Source organism: Cynocephalus volans, chromosome 14 (genome assembly GCF_027409185.1).
Source record: "Cynocephalus volans isolate mCynVol1 chromosome 14, mCynVol1.pri, whole genome shotgun sequence".
NCBI classification, from domain to species: domain Eukaryota; kingdom Metazoa; phylum Chordata; class Mammalia; order Dermoptera; family Cynocephalidae; genus Cynocephalus; species Cynocephalus volans.
In genome coordinates, this window is record NC_084473.1 from 70,132,733 (window position 1) to 70,148,779 (window position 16,047).

Sequence of the window (16,047 nt, forward strand, 5' to 3'; positions counted from 1 at the left end):
TATATTTGATCATCTGTATCTCTCCTTATACCTGGGAAGTTTTCTGCTATTATTTCATTGAACATGTTTTCAATGCCATTTCCTTTTTCCTCCCCCTCTGGAATATAGATGGTTTGGACATTGGAGCACTTGAGGTTGTCTGTTATCTCTCTTAGATTTTCTTCAAGTTTTTAAATTTTTTTCTTTCTTTTTTTGTCCACCTGTGTTATTTCAAACAAGCAATCTTCAAGGTCAGATATTTTCTCTTCTGCTTGATCTAGCCTGCTGGTTAAGCTCTCTGTTGTGTTTTTTATTTCGTTGAATGAATCCTTCAGCTCCACAAGCTCTGCTACATTCTTTTTCAGGTCACTGATTTCTTTGTACATTTCCTCTTCCAGGTCCTGTATACTTTTTTTCATTTCTTTGTGCTGTCTAACTGAGTCTTCTTGTATCTCATTTAGTTTCCTTAGGATTGTTGCTCGAAATTCCTTGTCAGTCATTTCAAGGACTTCTTTTCTGTAGTGTCTAGAACTTGAGAGTTAATGTATTCCTTTGGTGGTGTAGTACTTTCTTGGTTTTTCATATTTCTAGTATCTCTCCATTGGCTTTTAGTCATTGTGGCTAAGGCTATCACAGTCAACTTGTTTCACCTTGGTGTCTGGAGCAATACCAGGGAGTTTTGTTGATGCTCAGCTGCCTGTTGTTGACTCAGGTCCTGGGGGTCGGTGGTGGCTGGGGCCTCTCTCAGGGGCAGGGACTCATCTGGCGGTGGCCTGAGGTCCCATGCAGAGGGTGCCAAGACTCCACGGCTCTGCTGCCTCAGGTCCCAGGGGTTGGCAGCAGCTGGGGCCTCTCTCAATAATAAAGTATTTTTAAATTAAGGTATGTACGTGATTTTTTTAGACATAATGCTATTGCATACTTTAAGACCACTATTAAGACAACAGTCTAGTGTGAACATAACTTTTATATGCACTAGGAAACCAAAAGATTTTGTGAAACACTTTTTTGTGATAGTCACTTTATTGCTGTGTCTAGAACTGAACCTGCAATATCTCAGAGTGTGCCTACACATAAAAAGAGATCTTCCTAACCACAAATCTCACATATCAAATGCAAGACTTACTTTCTGATAGATCCATTCTGAAGGTCTTCAATGTAGTTTTGTCTTTCTAAACAATGTCCCCGGCACCTGTTGAACACTGAGGAGTGGATGAACAATTAAAAATAACAGCACAAAAAACAAATCTTTCCCAGACAAAGCAAACAAAAGCTGAAATTCACTAATTATTCAGGCTGTTAAATCTCACTACTTCCAGATACACTGCTTTTGGCCAAAGATTATCTTACGTTGGAACAAATGAATATTTTTCTTTTCAAAATTTGAGAAATTCATCTATATTTCCATGTTAAATTTTTATAGAAAGGGAGAAAGAGTGACAACCCTCATACTTACATTCAATTGCATCATCTGGCCTCATGCCTTCTACATCAATCAAATATCTAACAAAACAACATAATTTGGGTCATTTACATATACAAAAAGAAAAAAAAATCAAGTTCTTTTCAAAACCGTCCAATTTCACTTACAAATGTAGATATAAAGTTCCTAAGAAAATATCAGCACACTAATTCAACAATTATTAAAGAATGAGATACCATGACTACAAAAAGACGTTATTCCAAGAATATAAGGATGACTCAACTTTAGAAGACCTATTAATATAATTATTTACATCCATATAATAATTTAACTAATAAAGGAAATAAAATATAGGACCAGACGTGGCAGACATTAAAAAGACATTTGATAAAATTCAACAGTCAGTTTTTTTTTTTTTTTTTTAAAGATGACTGGTAAGGGGATCTTAACCCTTGACTTGGTGTTGTCAGCACCACGCTCACCCAATGAGCCAACCGGTCATCCCTATATGGGATCCGAACCCGTGGCCTTGGTGTTATCAGCACCACACTCTCCCGAGCGAGCCACAGGCCGGCCCCCAACAGTCAGTTTTGATCAAAATACTTCGTACACTAGAAACAGGAGGAGACTTCCTTAATATGACATAATATTTATCGGGAACCAACAATAGACCAAAGACAAACTGAGAAAAATCTAACATCATATCTAAAAAATACTGTGTAACCAAATATATAGACCAGAAACTCACTGTGCGCCATTTCTTCTTTACTCTTATCTTCAACCCACCACCAAGTCCTAGCAACAATATTGCCTAAATACCTCTAGAATATGTCCACATCTTTCCACCAAAATGACCACCACCACCACACCTGGCCCAAACTACCATTATGCCTCAATTCCTGCAAAAGCCTCCTAATTCATCTCCTTGCTTCTACTTCTTTCCCTCTGCATTGTATTCTCCACTCAGTAGCAAAACGATAGATTGAAAATGCCAATTTCACTATGTTCCACACATTCATCCTTCCCTCCAAAAAGAAAGTTCAATGGTTTTCTATTGCTCTTAAGGTAAAGATTAAACCCTTAAACACAGTTCTGCATGATCTCCCCGTACCCATATTTTCAGCTTCATTTTAATGCCATACATTAATGCCTCCCCGGCTGGTTCTTCTAACAGAGCATATTTTTCCTATTTTAGGGTCTTTGCTGTTTCTGATGTCCAGAATTCTCTCCACAATGTCCCCACCTGCTTAATACATACTCATCCTTCAGATATTTGCTCAAAACTTCCCCATGGAAACCTCTAGCTTCCTGGATGAAGTCAAATCCTCCCTGTTACACGCTCTCATAGCCCCATGTCCCTCTCCTTCTTAGCACTTGTCAGAGTGGTAATTCTATGAGTATATGCATTTGTGTGATTCTTTAATATCTACTTCCTCTCTAGACTGTTAGGATTCACAGAGGACAGGTCAAGTCTCTTTCCTAGCACCCAGCACAGTGCCTACACATAGCAGATACTTAATATTTTCTGAATGAAAAAATTCAAATTGGTACAGTGTAGCAACATCCATAAAAAGCATTAAGGATGCATACCCTTTGATTCAGAAATTGCATTTTGCATGAAATTATCTCTGGGGTAATGACATGTGTATTCCAAGATGTTCACACAGCTATGTTCATTACCTCAATGTTTTATAGTATCAAAAACTTCTGACTTTTAGGTTCACCAGTATACAAAAGGACAATGCAGCCTTTAAAAAGAATGAGTTCTCCATAGAAAGATGTCTACCACATATTAAATTATAAAACAGAATGTCTAACTGTTATACCATTAAGTGTGTGTGTGTGTATATATATATACACACACACACACACATAGTGCTAAGAAGGAGAGGGACATGGGGCTATGAGAGCATGTAACACATATATGCTTGCATCTGCATATTTAAAGCCTGAAAAGGTATGTTCTAAATTATTAATGGTGGTAATCTCTGAGTGTGGGGCAAGGTTGCTTTCTACTACATTTCTATATTGACTGCATTTTTGCAACAAGCTTATATTACTATTATAAATTGAGAAAAACAACTGAAACATGGTCTGCATCTGGGGTTAACAACTCACCTGCAGATGAGGTAGCCAGTCCTGTTTAAACCATGTGTACAGTGGACGCCAATAAGTTTGTCTGTAAAACAAGGACTACAGAGTTAAGTAACTGAAGTAGATACACTAAAAACAAGTTACATGATTTTCTGAAGAGTAACATTCTAAGTTACCACATCTTTACCACTCCCCTGAAGAGAATAAATCTGAAGAGGAATGTGTTTTTTAGGAACATAAAGAATAAAAATATAAAGAATATCTAACAGAAAGCCATTGTCTGATTGTCTCTGGGAAATTTTACATAGCCCCAATTAAACTTGATGTAAACCAGAAAAGTTCTGGTCAGGTTCTAATAGCTCAAATTGCATTGGGACAATCCCATTTGTTTCCATATACAATGTCCATCATTAATTGATTTAATTATTTTAAAAGGGAGTGGGGAAAAAAAGAAAGAAAAACAACAGGCTATGAAAGAATGAAATTTGTTTCTGAATGAAACAAATGAAATGCCTTCACTTTTAATACTGAATATTAAGAACAGTTTCCATTATACTTGAGTTCCCAAAGCACTTCCATTCCTTCTCTCATTTGGTGCTCCTCACGTCACAGGTCTACGTGCCCTGTGAAATACCCAGGTAAACAGCACTATTCATATTTTACAACAAAAAGGAAAGGCTACACAGCAGACAAATAGAACAAAGGCTAGAACCAAGTAGAAGATTTTTCCAATTATCCTATAGTATTTTTTAGTCCATCATTTAAGAAAAATTATATGAGGAATTAAACAAAAAAAACAGCAGCTTGCCTTTACAAAATCTGTGTCTGTGAGTAGGTGGTGCCTGGTATGGAAGACATTCATCATCACCTGCCTGAATTGCTACTACAAATTAACGTCTCTACTTCTGCCTCTTCTATTTCAATTGAACCTCCATAGGGAAGATGTTATCCTTCTAAAACATAGATTTGGCTATGTTGCTCCTTTGCTTAAAAATCTTCACTTAGCATAGAATAAAGCCAAAATATTTTAGCATGGCATTTAGAACTCTTTATATAAACTGATATCAATCTCTCTTTCCAATTGAATTATAAGTCTGCAATGATCCTATGATTCACAAGGACCTCTATGTCCACCTCCCTCCTGCACACCCCCAGCCTCTCTGATACCATTTTCTACTGCGCTGACCCTTACTTATTCATTCCGCCCCAGCCACACTGGCCTCCTTACTATTCCTCAAACATGCTAAGTATAGTCATTCCTCAGGGACTTTGCACCTGCTGTTCCCTCTGCCTTGGAACACTCCTCCCCTAGATATCCAATGGCTTGGTGCCTCACTTCCTTTAAGGCTCTGCTGAAATGACATCTTAATAGAGGGGCTTTTCCTGATCACCCACCACTCCCTTCATCCCTTTATCTCGGTTTGTTATTCTTCAAAACACTATCACCATCTAACATTCCATATAGTTATGTGTTTCTCTCTCTCCCCCACTAGAATGTAATGTATATAAAGGCAAGGGCTTTATTCTGTTCCCACTTCCCAGAACAGTGCTGTCAACATAGAAGGTTATATAAATATTTGTTGCAAATGAACATATGAATTCGACACCCTTTCACACTACCTTCTAGTCACACCAGAGGCCGCTTCTCCACAGCTTCAAGCCCTGTATCTTTTACATCTATTCCTAATAACTGGGCTGTCCTTTCCTCATTGTAGCAAAATCCTCTTCCCTCCAGTCCAGCTAAAATGCTGTCTCCTCAGTCAGGCCTTCATTAACCTCTCCTCTATATTCTTACTGCACTCAATTTACTGTTTTATTATACTTAACCCATGTCTTAAACCACATATACTACATGTTTATCTTCCTAGATAACTGAGTTTCTAAAGAACAAAGACTGCTATTCCCCTCTTTATTCCCAAGACCTAACAATAAGCCTAAAAGGCTCTGATTCAGTAAGTGCTTACTGAATCAATTTATTTTCTGAGTCTTTACTAGTTCTAGGGAGTGGATAGTGTAGTGTCCTTCTTTTGTTATCTGTGGAGAAGTTTGTAGCAAAGGTAGCCAAAAGTGATAATAAATGAGATCCCATGACTGCTATAGTAGGGAGTACTGCAAGACACTATAGAAGTCAGCACAACTCAGGCAGAAGACCAAGACGGGATTCAGCCTATCCAACTGACCATACTGGGTGTAATAAGTAAACAACCAAGATTTAGAAATGTGTTCCCCACGTACTCATAAGGATTTCCTAGCCCTCACAGAAGAGATGAAACACCATATAATAGTTTCACACACAAGAGACTGGAAGCGGGTAGTAGGCTGGCAGCTGCCCCCTCACTTCTTAAGAAGTAATATATTTTTGTGATCACAACTTCTACAAATGAGATAAGTTACTTCCTTTGTAGATGCTGTGGTTATCACAGGCAAAAAGCCAAGCTCTCAGGGCCAGCCCCTGGCTCACTTGGGAGAGTGTGGTGCTGATAACACCAAGGCCAAGGGTTTGGATCCCTATATAGGGATGGCCGGTTAGCTCACTTTGGAGAGCATGGTGCTGACAACACCAAGTCAAGGGTTAAGATCCCCTTACCGGTCATCTTTAAAAAAGAAAAAAAAAAAGAAAGCCAAGCTCTCAAGTCTTGAAGTACAGGGGATGATCTGTGAACAGGGTTTAAGATATTTAAGAGCTAGTGCCTTCATTAAGGGACCAGGTTATAGTTTGAAATTTATTTTCAAATCCACTGATCCAATCTCTTTCTCACCTCCCATCCCCCATATTCCCACCTCCATCTCTATTCTTTCTCCCCTACTCCCTGTCATATTAAAAAAAAAAAAGAATATTTACTATCTGTCAGATTTATGTAATTAAGTGTACCCTCCTCGAGCTAAATTTAGAAAGAAGTTAAAATGAATGCTTTGTAAACTGTGAGTTGTCACTGGCTTTCCAAAGAAAAAATCTCCTTCGTTATTAAAATATGGTAAATATCATATTCTTTCTGGTAGGTAGATGCCAGAAAAAGGCAACAGGATCCTTAAAATTTGGATGCTATTAAGATCTATTTTCAACAGAGTAAGGTAGATCTTAAGGCAGGAACAAGCAAGTTTCAGCCTTTGACCTAATTTCTTCCCGTCTGAAGAATAAAAATAAGTGTCCTCCCTCACCTGTACTCAAGGTAGAAAACAACAGAAATATCTTAAATACACATGACAAAGATGTAATTCCACTGGTCCACACTGTTGATTTGCTTCTAGCAGTCTCTCTCACTCCTAATCTTTGCCTTTTGTTGTCTCTTTTATGTAACTCTAAGACCCTGAGATTTTAAATCTTTTCTTTCACCTCTCACCTTTTAACCAAAATGTAAGACAAAAGAACCTTTTTATCTTATTACATATTTCCCATTCAAATGTTTAAAGAAGAGATGAATAAGCTAGTTCTGTTCATACTTCTCAAATTATCTTCCAAAGTAAACTAAATTCTTTATTTGTAACAAAAGGAAAAACACCTTATCCTATTATCACCTATTGACATTTTCACCTTAACATCATGAAATACAACAGGCCTAATGTTGGAACTATTAAAAATAATCAAAAATCCCCAACCCCATTCAAAATGCACACCAAAGTTCAGATAAGAAAAAAAACCAAAAACTCACCATTATCTTTATTTTCTTTCAAAAACCCATTAACAGCACATTTGAATTTTAAAATAGTGTCATCATCAGGCACCCGATGCCCAACTGTAAAAATTTTCAAGTAAGGAATAGTTTCTGGTAAATCCTATAAAGTAAAATCATGAAAAATGTATGTTATTTCATTTGTAAGGAAGGAATTAAAGATTAATTAGAGAAGCCAGAATATAAACCAAGAGATTAGAATAAACTTAATATGTCAGTAATTCTGATAAAAAAGCCATTTTTTTTCCAAAGCTGCTTCAAGGAATATTGCTTGATTTTCATTAAAACTACAGAACAGATAGTCAATAGGTATATAAAACTCAAAGCAAATTCCATGTGAATAAATGCATATATAACTAAATATTATATAAATCGTTTTATATAATATTTTCAATTTCTACGTAATAGTTCACATTTCAAAGGCCAGTTCCTTCATAAAACAGCTGCGATGTAAGTAAAATAGTAGAATAGAGTCAGAAGAACTTAGATATGAATTACGAGATAGAGTGAAATTCAGGTACTGTTGAGAACTGGTATTCTTGTGGTTGGAGAAAGTAGATACAAATGAAAGACAGAAGAGGTTAAGTGAAAATCCTGTAGTTCTGAGTTTAAATGGGAAGTATCAATATGACACCATGATATATTTTACATTACAAACAAACACACATTTCCTAGCTCTGTTCGTGGAAAAAGCCTAGAAACAATGTCAGCCTAGTAGCAATGAACACTTCAGGCACTCAGACTGTAATCTCTAAATACCTTTCTCACTGGAAGGAATAAAAGCTCCTTGGATAAATGGCTGAGCTCAGGTTGGGGCACAAAATGTACAAGAAGAGCTTGAAACTTTTTTTTCATACAAATGCAAAAAAAGTGATCAAAGATTGCAAGGGTTGTGTCAAAAGGACTGAGAAGATAAATTGAGAAGCTCCAATTGTTCAAAGACAGGACCTCAATTTGTGCCTCAATAAGAAAAACAACTGCAATGGAGTTCATAATGACACACAAAATTAATTAATAAAATATAACATCTAATTGGTAACCACTAGAGAATACTAGTAAATCAACTCATTATTTTGAAAACTGTCAAATAAGAGTATCATGCCTGTATAACTGGGCAAACAAATAGTGGATGAAAGGAAAAACTTCTTATAGAAATATACCTAATAATAAATGAAAAAAGAATGATAGACTTCACCATTAATGGATTTAGGTATCAATCATCAATGCCTGCTAATATCACAGAATGAGACAACCACTCATTAAAAGCTTCCTGATGAAGGAACACATCATCACCTATGAAACTGTCTTGCAAAAAAAAAAAAAAAAAAAAATCAAGCCTGAATCTGATCAAGCGAGGTCTGACTGCCAAGTTACAGGAATAAAAAGACCAAAGTATATTTTAAAACAAATAGTTATGCAATCATCAAAATCTAGGTAGTGCAAATTACCTGGTTTCGTCAAAACAAAAAATTCAAAAGAAAAAAAAGAAAAAGAAAGTGAGAGAGACATGGAGGGGAACCTATAGATTACATAAGACTTAAGAGACCTAACAACAATGGCAAAATGATAATTTTTACGACATTTAGGAGATGACTGCAAATTTAAAGCACTGATTGGATATTTGACATTAAAAAACTGTTATTAAGGAATAAAAGTCCTATATAGTTGACCCCTGAACAATGTGGGGGTGGGGAGCGTTCAGACCCTATACAGTTGAAAATCCACATTCCGCTTCTGACTCCCCAAAATCTTAACTACTAACAGTCTACTGTTGACCAGCAACCTTACCAATAACACAGTCCACTAACACATATTTTGTATGTTATATTATATAACATATTCTTACAATAAAGTAAGCTAGAAAAAAGAAAATGTTATTAAGAAAACCACAAGAAAGAGAAATACATGTACAATTACTGTATGTATATTTATTGAAAAAAATCAACATGTAAGTGGACCCACAGAATTCAAAACCGTGTTGTTCAAGGATCAACTGCATTATAAATATACATACCAAGAATGTACAGGAAAAATTATATAATACCTGGAATTTGCTTCAAAATATGGAATGGGGTGAAATAGGTAAGGAAATACATAAAACACAACAGCTATCAGTTCATAGATATTGAAGCTCAAAGAGTTCATGGGTGTACAATTAAAAGCTACAAATATTAGTGTCTCCTTCTGCATATCTCTGAAATTTGTGATAATAGTTTAAAAACAAGAGGACAACACTATGGAAAACAGTTTGGAAGTTTCTCATAAAATCAAACATAGAACTACCATATGACCTAGCAATTACACTCCTAGCTACGTAGCTAAAAGAATTGGAAGCAAGGGTTCAAACAAATATTTGTACACCATTGTTCACAGCAGTGTTATTCACAGTCACCAAAAGGTGGAAACAAGCCTACCGCCCATCAATAGATGAACGGATAAATAAAATACGTTATATGAACACAATGGAATACTATTTAGCCATAAAAAGGAATATTTCATACATGCTATAACTTGAATAAACCTTAGAAACACGCCTACTGAAATAAGCCTGACACACAAGAGAAAATATTGTATGATTCCACTTCCATGAGGTACCTAGAACAGGCAAATTCATAGAGAGCAAAAGTAGACTAGAGAATAGCAGGGCCTAGGGAGAAGGGAAAATGACTGTTTGATGGTTACAGAGCTTTTGTAAGGGATGGTGAAAAAGTCCTGGGTATAGACAGTAGTGATGGTTACACAACATTGTGAATGGTATTAATGCCAATGAATGGTACTTTTATGAATGTCTAAACTGATAAATATCATTATGGATGCTTTACCACAATAAAAAAGCACAAGAGAGAAAATGAACTCAAGTTTTAATTCTTCCTTTTTTGAGCCTCAGTTTTATCAAAAACAGCAAAAAATGTGTTAATTGTAATCATCTATCCTCTGACTTTAGTGCAGAATAAGTACCCAATAGGAGACATTAATACTGCTGCTATATCATCAGCATAGGATTATTGTGAAGATTAACTAAATTAATACATGTGAAAATACTTTTTAAATGGCAAATTGCTATACAAACACAAGTGCTAAGAAACATTAGGTGTTACTGTTCCAAAGGCCATGAAACTGGCCAGGAAGATAATTCTTTCCCACTGATACACCACATGTGGCCAGCAGAATACATAGGGTTCCTTATTATATGAAAAGATATTAGGAAAAGAAAGGATAAAACTTAGAGGACAAGTGTCTTTTACCATGATGCTTACACATGCCCAGGCAGCTGCTTAAAATAAGTGCTATAAGACATACAATGTATTCTTTTCTTTCCTTCAGGCCACTACTAGTATTACTAAATTTACTTCATTTTCAAAATAATGAATATGGACACTTATAGAATTTCTTAAGCAAACCCACAGCCCACTACCAAATATTACAGTTCAATTCATGTCTAAATTCTCATTTTAAGTCAGCAATTAAAAATATTTAATTAAGGAAATCATCTGGTTCCCTTTTAAAATTATTACCCAGAAAAGAAGGCCGGCCTTAACATTAGCACAAGATGACAACTTCTGAATTATTGCTGAATTACAATGAATTATTTTCGTATTAGAATGAAGAAAGTTCTCTTCAATGAAGGGTTCTGTTTACCTCTGGCTTATAATACCGTTGAGTATATGTTAAATCAATTATCAGTCCTAGTTCTTCATTTTGTTCTCGGATTTTGTTAAAAAGATCCAAAGGGGAAAAGCGTTCTTCCGGAGCAAGTTTCTCTTCAAAACTCTGTCAAAGAGAACGAAATAAGAAAGAGCAAATGTGTGCTTAAAATCCTGTGTTATATTATACATTTATTCAAGCCCTGTGATGCTAACTTACAATGGGTTTTGAAGGAAAGTTTCTACTCTTCTGGAATGAAGAAGCTACATTACAATCCTTTCATCCGGTAAGACCAGAAGGAAGAAAATAAGTTCAATTCTACGCATTTATTTCTATGCTTCTTTATTTCCTGTTGGTCTCCTAACCAGACTGTAAATACCCAGAAGGCAAGAATCACACTGACTTTGTTCACCACTGTATCCCCAGCTAACAACTGGACTGCCCATCATATCTAGTGCTTCTAAATATTTCTTAAATGTCTACATGTATGAAGGATGGCTTTTATTGCGAAATATTCTTTTGTATATGTGGCTTATTTTTGGACTTTGTACTCTGTTCTATTGACCTGTCTGGCTATTCAAGGGCCAGCAACATCACTTTTTTTTTTTTTTTTTTAATTAATAGACTTTAGTTTTTAGAACAGTTTTAGGTTCACAGCAAAACTCAGCCAAAGGACAGACTGTACTTTCCCTCCGGGACCATCAACATTTCACCCAGTGTGGTCCGTTTGTTACAATCGATGAACCAACTCTGACACATCACTATCAACCAAAGCACATAGTTTGTATTACCTAAGGTTCACTCCATGTTATATATTCTATGGGTTTTGACCAATACAGGTGGTCTTCAAAAAATTCATGGAAGGATTCATATTACCTTTTAATTCAACTTTTTCACAATCAAAAGTATCCTCTTCTGTAAAGACACGTATCCACCCTTCCTTTTTGTATCACACACAGTAGTTTCACTGCCCTGAAAATCCCCTGTGCTTCAACAACACACTTTTAATATGGTTTAGTATCTGGTAGGGTTGGAGGACTCCCCCCTCCACCTCCATTATTCTTTATCAGACTTTTCCTGGCTATTAATGTTTATTTTTCTATGAGTTTTAGAACCTGCCTAACTCAGAAAATTCCTATTGACATGAAGTTATACTTATAAATTAACTTGGGAAGACTTCTCAGATTTGATGGTGAGTCTTCCACATAATATTGTAAAAGTTCTGAAGAGTAAATTGCTTACAAGGCCATCTCTTTAGCCAGTTTCTTGCACATACATGGAGCTGATGGATCAATTATCATCTCCATCTATTTGAATAATAACTAACATTAGATAGCTAATTTAAGTCATAAACTCTTTAGTAAGACTTCCTTCATTAACTCTGCTGGAGTCACTTCTCCCTCCTTTGAATTCCTAAGTATTTTTTGCCATAGCATTTATTTGACACTTACATCCTATTTCATACTCTAGTGTGCTTGGGAAGTGACTGTCAAGTATTGAGCCTGTTTTTCCTTGGGTGTCTTCTCTAAGAAACACAAGAAACCAATGCCACACTTCACTGCCACACACGGATAGTTCATCTCCCTAACTCTACTACATGTAGGAACTATACTGAGAGCAGTTTTACTTCTTCATAATCCCCTCTATGGTACTTTCAACAACCCCAACACTGAAGAAAACAAGTATACACAACTAGAAGAAGCCTTTAATTAAGACATCGGGCAGCAATGATGTGTGGCTGTGGGGAGAAAAAGAAGTGAAGAGTCCTCCGCTTTTCTCTCCTCTTACCGATGGACTTTCAGGCAAGGGGCTGAGCAGGGACCCTTCTGAAAGCACAGGAGTCAATTTTAAGAGGCCATGGAGTAGGAACTTCAAGAGTTAGGACAATAGCATAGACGAGGAGATGTATAGGAAAATATTCACAGTAACTGCAAACGTGAGTAAGGAATCCATTTATTCAACAAAGATTTGTTAAGTTTTTGTTATATGTCAAACACTATGCTTGGTGTTGTTGGATGTAGATGTAAATAAGAACCACGTGTTTCTCTCTCTAAAACAACTAATTTTGAAGTCTAGAGATGCAGAAAAGTTGTTACAGCAGGTGAAAAAGGAAGCCTGACCTATGGGTCACAAATTAAATAAATTCCCAAAACATTCAACATGGGCTTTTCCTGATACTAATCCCTGCTATGTTGGGCAATTTTAATAAGATATGGAATCTAGAAGACAATATTTGTCTTCATCTTCTCTTCTTACTTTTTTAATGCATGTCAAATGCTTTCCCAACCTATTGCTTTCCTAGTTCAAACAAAAACACAACCTTCAGAGTTTCCATGTTGAAATCGATTTTGCTGATGCAGAGCATTTGTGGTTGTGACAATAGGAGGGAAGGGGTCCTACTGGCATCTAGTAGGTGAGGGTCTTAGACGCTAGACAGCTTGCCAAATTCAGAACAGTCCCACAAATGTGTCCCGCATACAGAACGACTTTTTGAGTGTCCTACTCAACATTAATATGAGTTAAAAAAAAAACTTCATATTTATGTCAGCCTTGAACCTACATCCATTTCACTAACAAACGTAAAGTAGTTTTTGCACAATTTGAATGAACACAGAATTTTCCAAGATGATAATAATCTTACCAACCAAGTGAAGACCATTCTTTGTTTTGTTTGCAAGTCTACTAAAAGCTGTTCACTACTATGAAAACCCCTACACTTAAGTCAATATAACCCCCCTAGAGCAGTCCGCATTTGTAGTTCTTGCACTCACGGTGCAAGCAACTATTTCTTCATGTCTTCTAGCGTAGTTGTGTCCAAACATTTACATATTGAAAACTATTACTTTATTACAAATTACTTTTCAAAAATTTATTCTTTATATTATAATGAGGGTGTTACATTGACTTTTTCCTTTCAATTTATTTATGAAGTAGATTATATTTTATCTATGAATTTCATTTCAGTAAGAAGGCATTAAAAGTATCTGCTATAAAAACGGAGAATGGAGTGTGATAGGGTTGAGAACCAGTGTTCCACATGGTTAATTCAGATTTCTGAAAGAATACTGAATCAACTTTTGCTTACCTTTTGCAAAGGAACTTTGAAAGCAATGAACCGAGTTCCAGGCATCCGCTGTCCAACTGGGAGATAGTCTTTCCACCTATCAGATATATTTTTTATTAGCCAAATTGTATGATAGCCTTGTCTCCCTGCAGAGAATGAAGAAACCTTGAAAATGGGAATCACAGCCCACACAGCATGTCTCCTCTTTTCTCTGTTTTGCATTTTGCCACTCCACTTATTCAATCCCACCTAGTAACAACCTAGACTTTCCTTCTTCCTGTTTCTCCATCTTGAAAACAGATACAAAGCAACAAAACAGTGCAAGGCATATTTAAAACCAAAGATGGCCAGAACTTCTGTATCCCTGACAAAACTTGGCCCAGTACCAAATGCTAAGAAAGCATTAATTATACAATGACTGAAATAGTATAAATTCAATTCTTTGACTTCACTGTTTATTTTTGGTCTTCACACAACTGATGCCATTAAATTCAACCAGTAGGGAAGTCTGAGTTCATATTTTAAGAGAAAACTTGATAGAAAGGGCCTGTGAACTCCAGGTGTCACAGTGAAAAGTAATATTTGAGTTGACTTCTGTGAGATGAGTTTTAATTAACTAGGGTTAATACAGTATATCTGCAGCACAGAAAGTGAGGTGAAGAGTGGAAAGAGATGGGGATGGAAAAGCAGACAGGATCCCAGACCATGCAGAACCTTATATTACAGATATCGAGAAGGAGTTTGTTTCTATTCTTAAAACAATGTTTTTGAGCAACGTTTATGAGCAATATTCCGATTACAATTCAATTTCAGTTTTTAACAATTACCTATTAAAAAAATTTCCTGTGTGAAGAATGTATTGAAAGGAAACAAGTAGATGAATGGACACTAATTAGGACCCAACTGCAATAGGTCAGGCAAAACGTGTGTTGAGGAGCTGATAGAGAGAAGTTGACAGATTCAAAAGATACTCTGGAAATAGAAGGAGGCATGAGATGAGGGACAGGAAGGTCTCCAGGAGAAAACACAGTTCTCTTCTCAAATTCCCCAAATGAACCGTCTGCACGTACAGAGGAAGGAATCTCTGCTGACACCTGCTTGGAAGCAACAGTATGCACTTTGTGTTTCTGGAAACAGTACAAACCTACCTTCCATGTAAGATCTCAGGGCGGTACTGCTGGGTTCCTTTTCTCAAACTTCTATCTTATTACTCTCTTTCTCTGTGCCAATATAACACAGCTTGGGGAATTGAGGGAGGTTCCATTTTGGTAATTAAGGAGTGTTCCCAACACTAACAGTTCCGCCTTAAAGCAGTCCTTCCGTACTCTCACTGAGCAGCAATGGCCGGAGCCTCGCTTTTAAAAGAATGGGTGGTAGGGGGGAAATCACAGACACTGTCCCTTTCAGCGACTGCGGGTGGCGCAGCGAGAGGGTCACTGCCTCTAAGGGACAAGGGTCGTAAGGAGCGGATGGGCCAAGCGCGCGGCAGTGACAGTGAGAGGCGGCGACTGCAAGACCTGCAGCCCAGGCCGGAAGCTACCGGCTGGAAGGGCCATGCCCAAGCCCCAGCGCGTATTACCTTTCGGGGATGTGGTTTCCGCCCGCGCCCTTCTTCTTAGCCGAGGAGCGTCCAGAAAAGTGGCGTCCCAGACCCCAGCCACCGCGGGTACGATGCCATTGGCTCATGTGGGCCCCGAGATGCCGCCCACCCAATATCAAGAGGGTGAAAGCGGCCAGCCCGGAGCATTCGGTGACGGAACAAGTTCCCAGAGCGAAGGCGCCTCCGCAGCAAACACGCAGGACCCCGGCGCCCGCTGCTGCGCATGCGCCACCGCCCGTCTCGCAGGCCTCACCAGGCCGCTTACCGAGGCGCTTGGTTTGTAAACAGGGCTTTGCTGGCTACAGCGCCCTCCTTAGCCGACAGCCGGTACTACAGGTCGATGAGTTCGTGTCTGCGCCCTTCAGAGTTCAAAACAGGACATGGGATGGAAAGCCAAGTCCTCCTGCTACCAATCCCTCGTGTGTTCCCCAGATGTTTCCAAGTGCTTCCATTCACATTTTGAATAGTGTGTCTCTTTACTTTCACATATATGTATATCCCCTATTTTTATACAAGAGCAGCATGCTATGCATATTCAATACATCTTGAACACGGATGTTCACGGTCAATT

The 16,047-nt window shown here is 37.5% G+C and overlaps 1 protein-coding gene across 2 annotated transcripts in view; it reads right to left on the reverse strand.

The window, feature by feature from the left end:
* Positions 1-15,677, reverse strand: part of DUSP11 (dual specificity phosphatase 11) — a 29,150-nt gene extending 13,473 nt beyond the window's left edge. Inside the window, exons 1-7 of one of the 2 annotated variants that reach the window (XM_063078329.1) lie at positions 15,456-15,653; positions 13,898-13,973; positions 10,807-10,938; positions 7,147-7,270; positions 3,521-3,581; positions 1,436-1,482; positions 1,106-1,181 (exon numbers count right to left, since the gene is read on the reverse strand). In XM_063078329.1, the coding sequence (XP_062934399.1) occupies positions 1,106-1,181; positions 1,436-1,482; positions 3,521-3,581; positions 7,147-7,270; positions 10,807-10,938; positions 13,898-13,973; positions 15,456-15,562 (623 nt within the window). In that variant the 5' untranslated portion in view covers positions 15,563-15,653. Of the gene's footprint in view, positions 1-1,105; positions 1,182-1,435; positions 1,483-3,520; positions 3,582-7,146; positions 7,271-10,806; positions 10,939-13,897; positions 13,974-15,455 lie in introns of both variants that reach the window. The other variant, XM_063078330.1, reaches the window with a different exon arrangement.
* Positions 15,678-16,047: the final 370 nt, after the last annotated feature.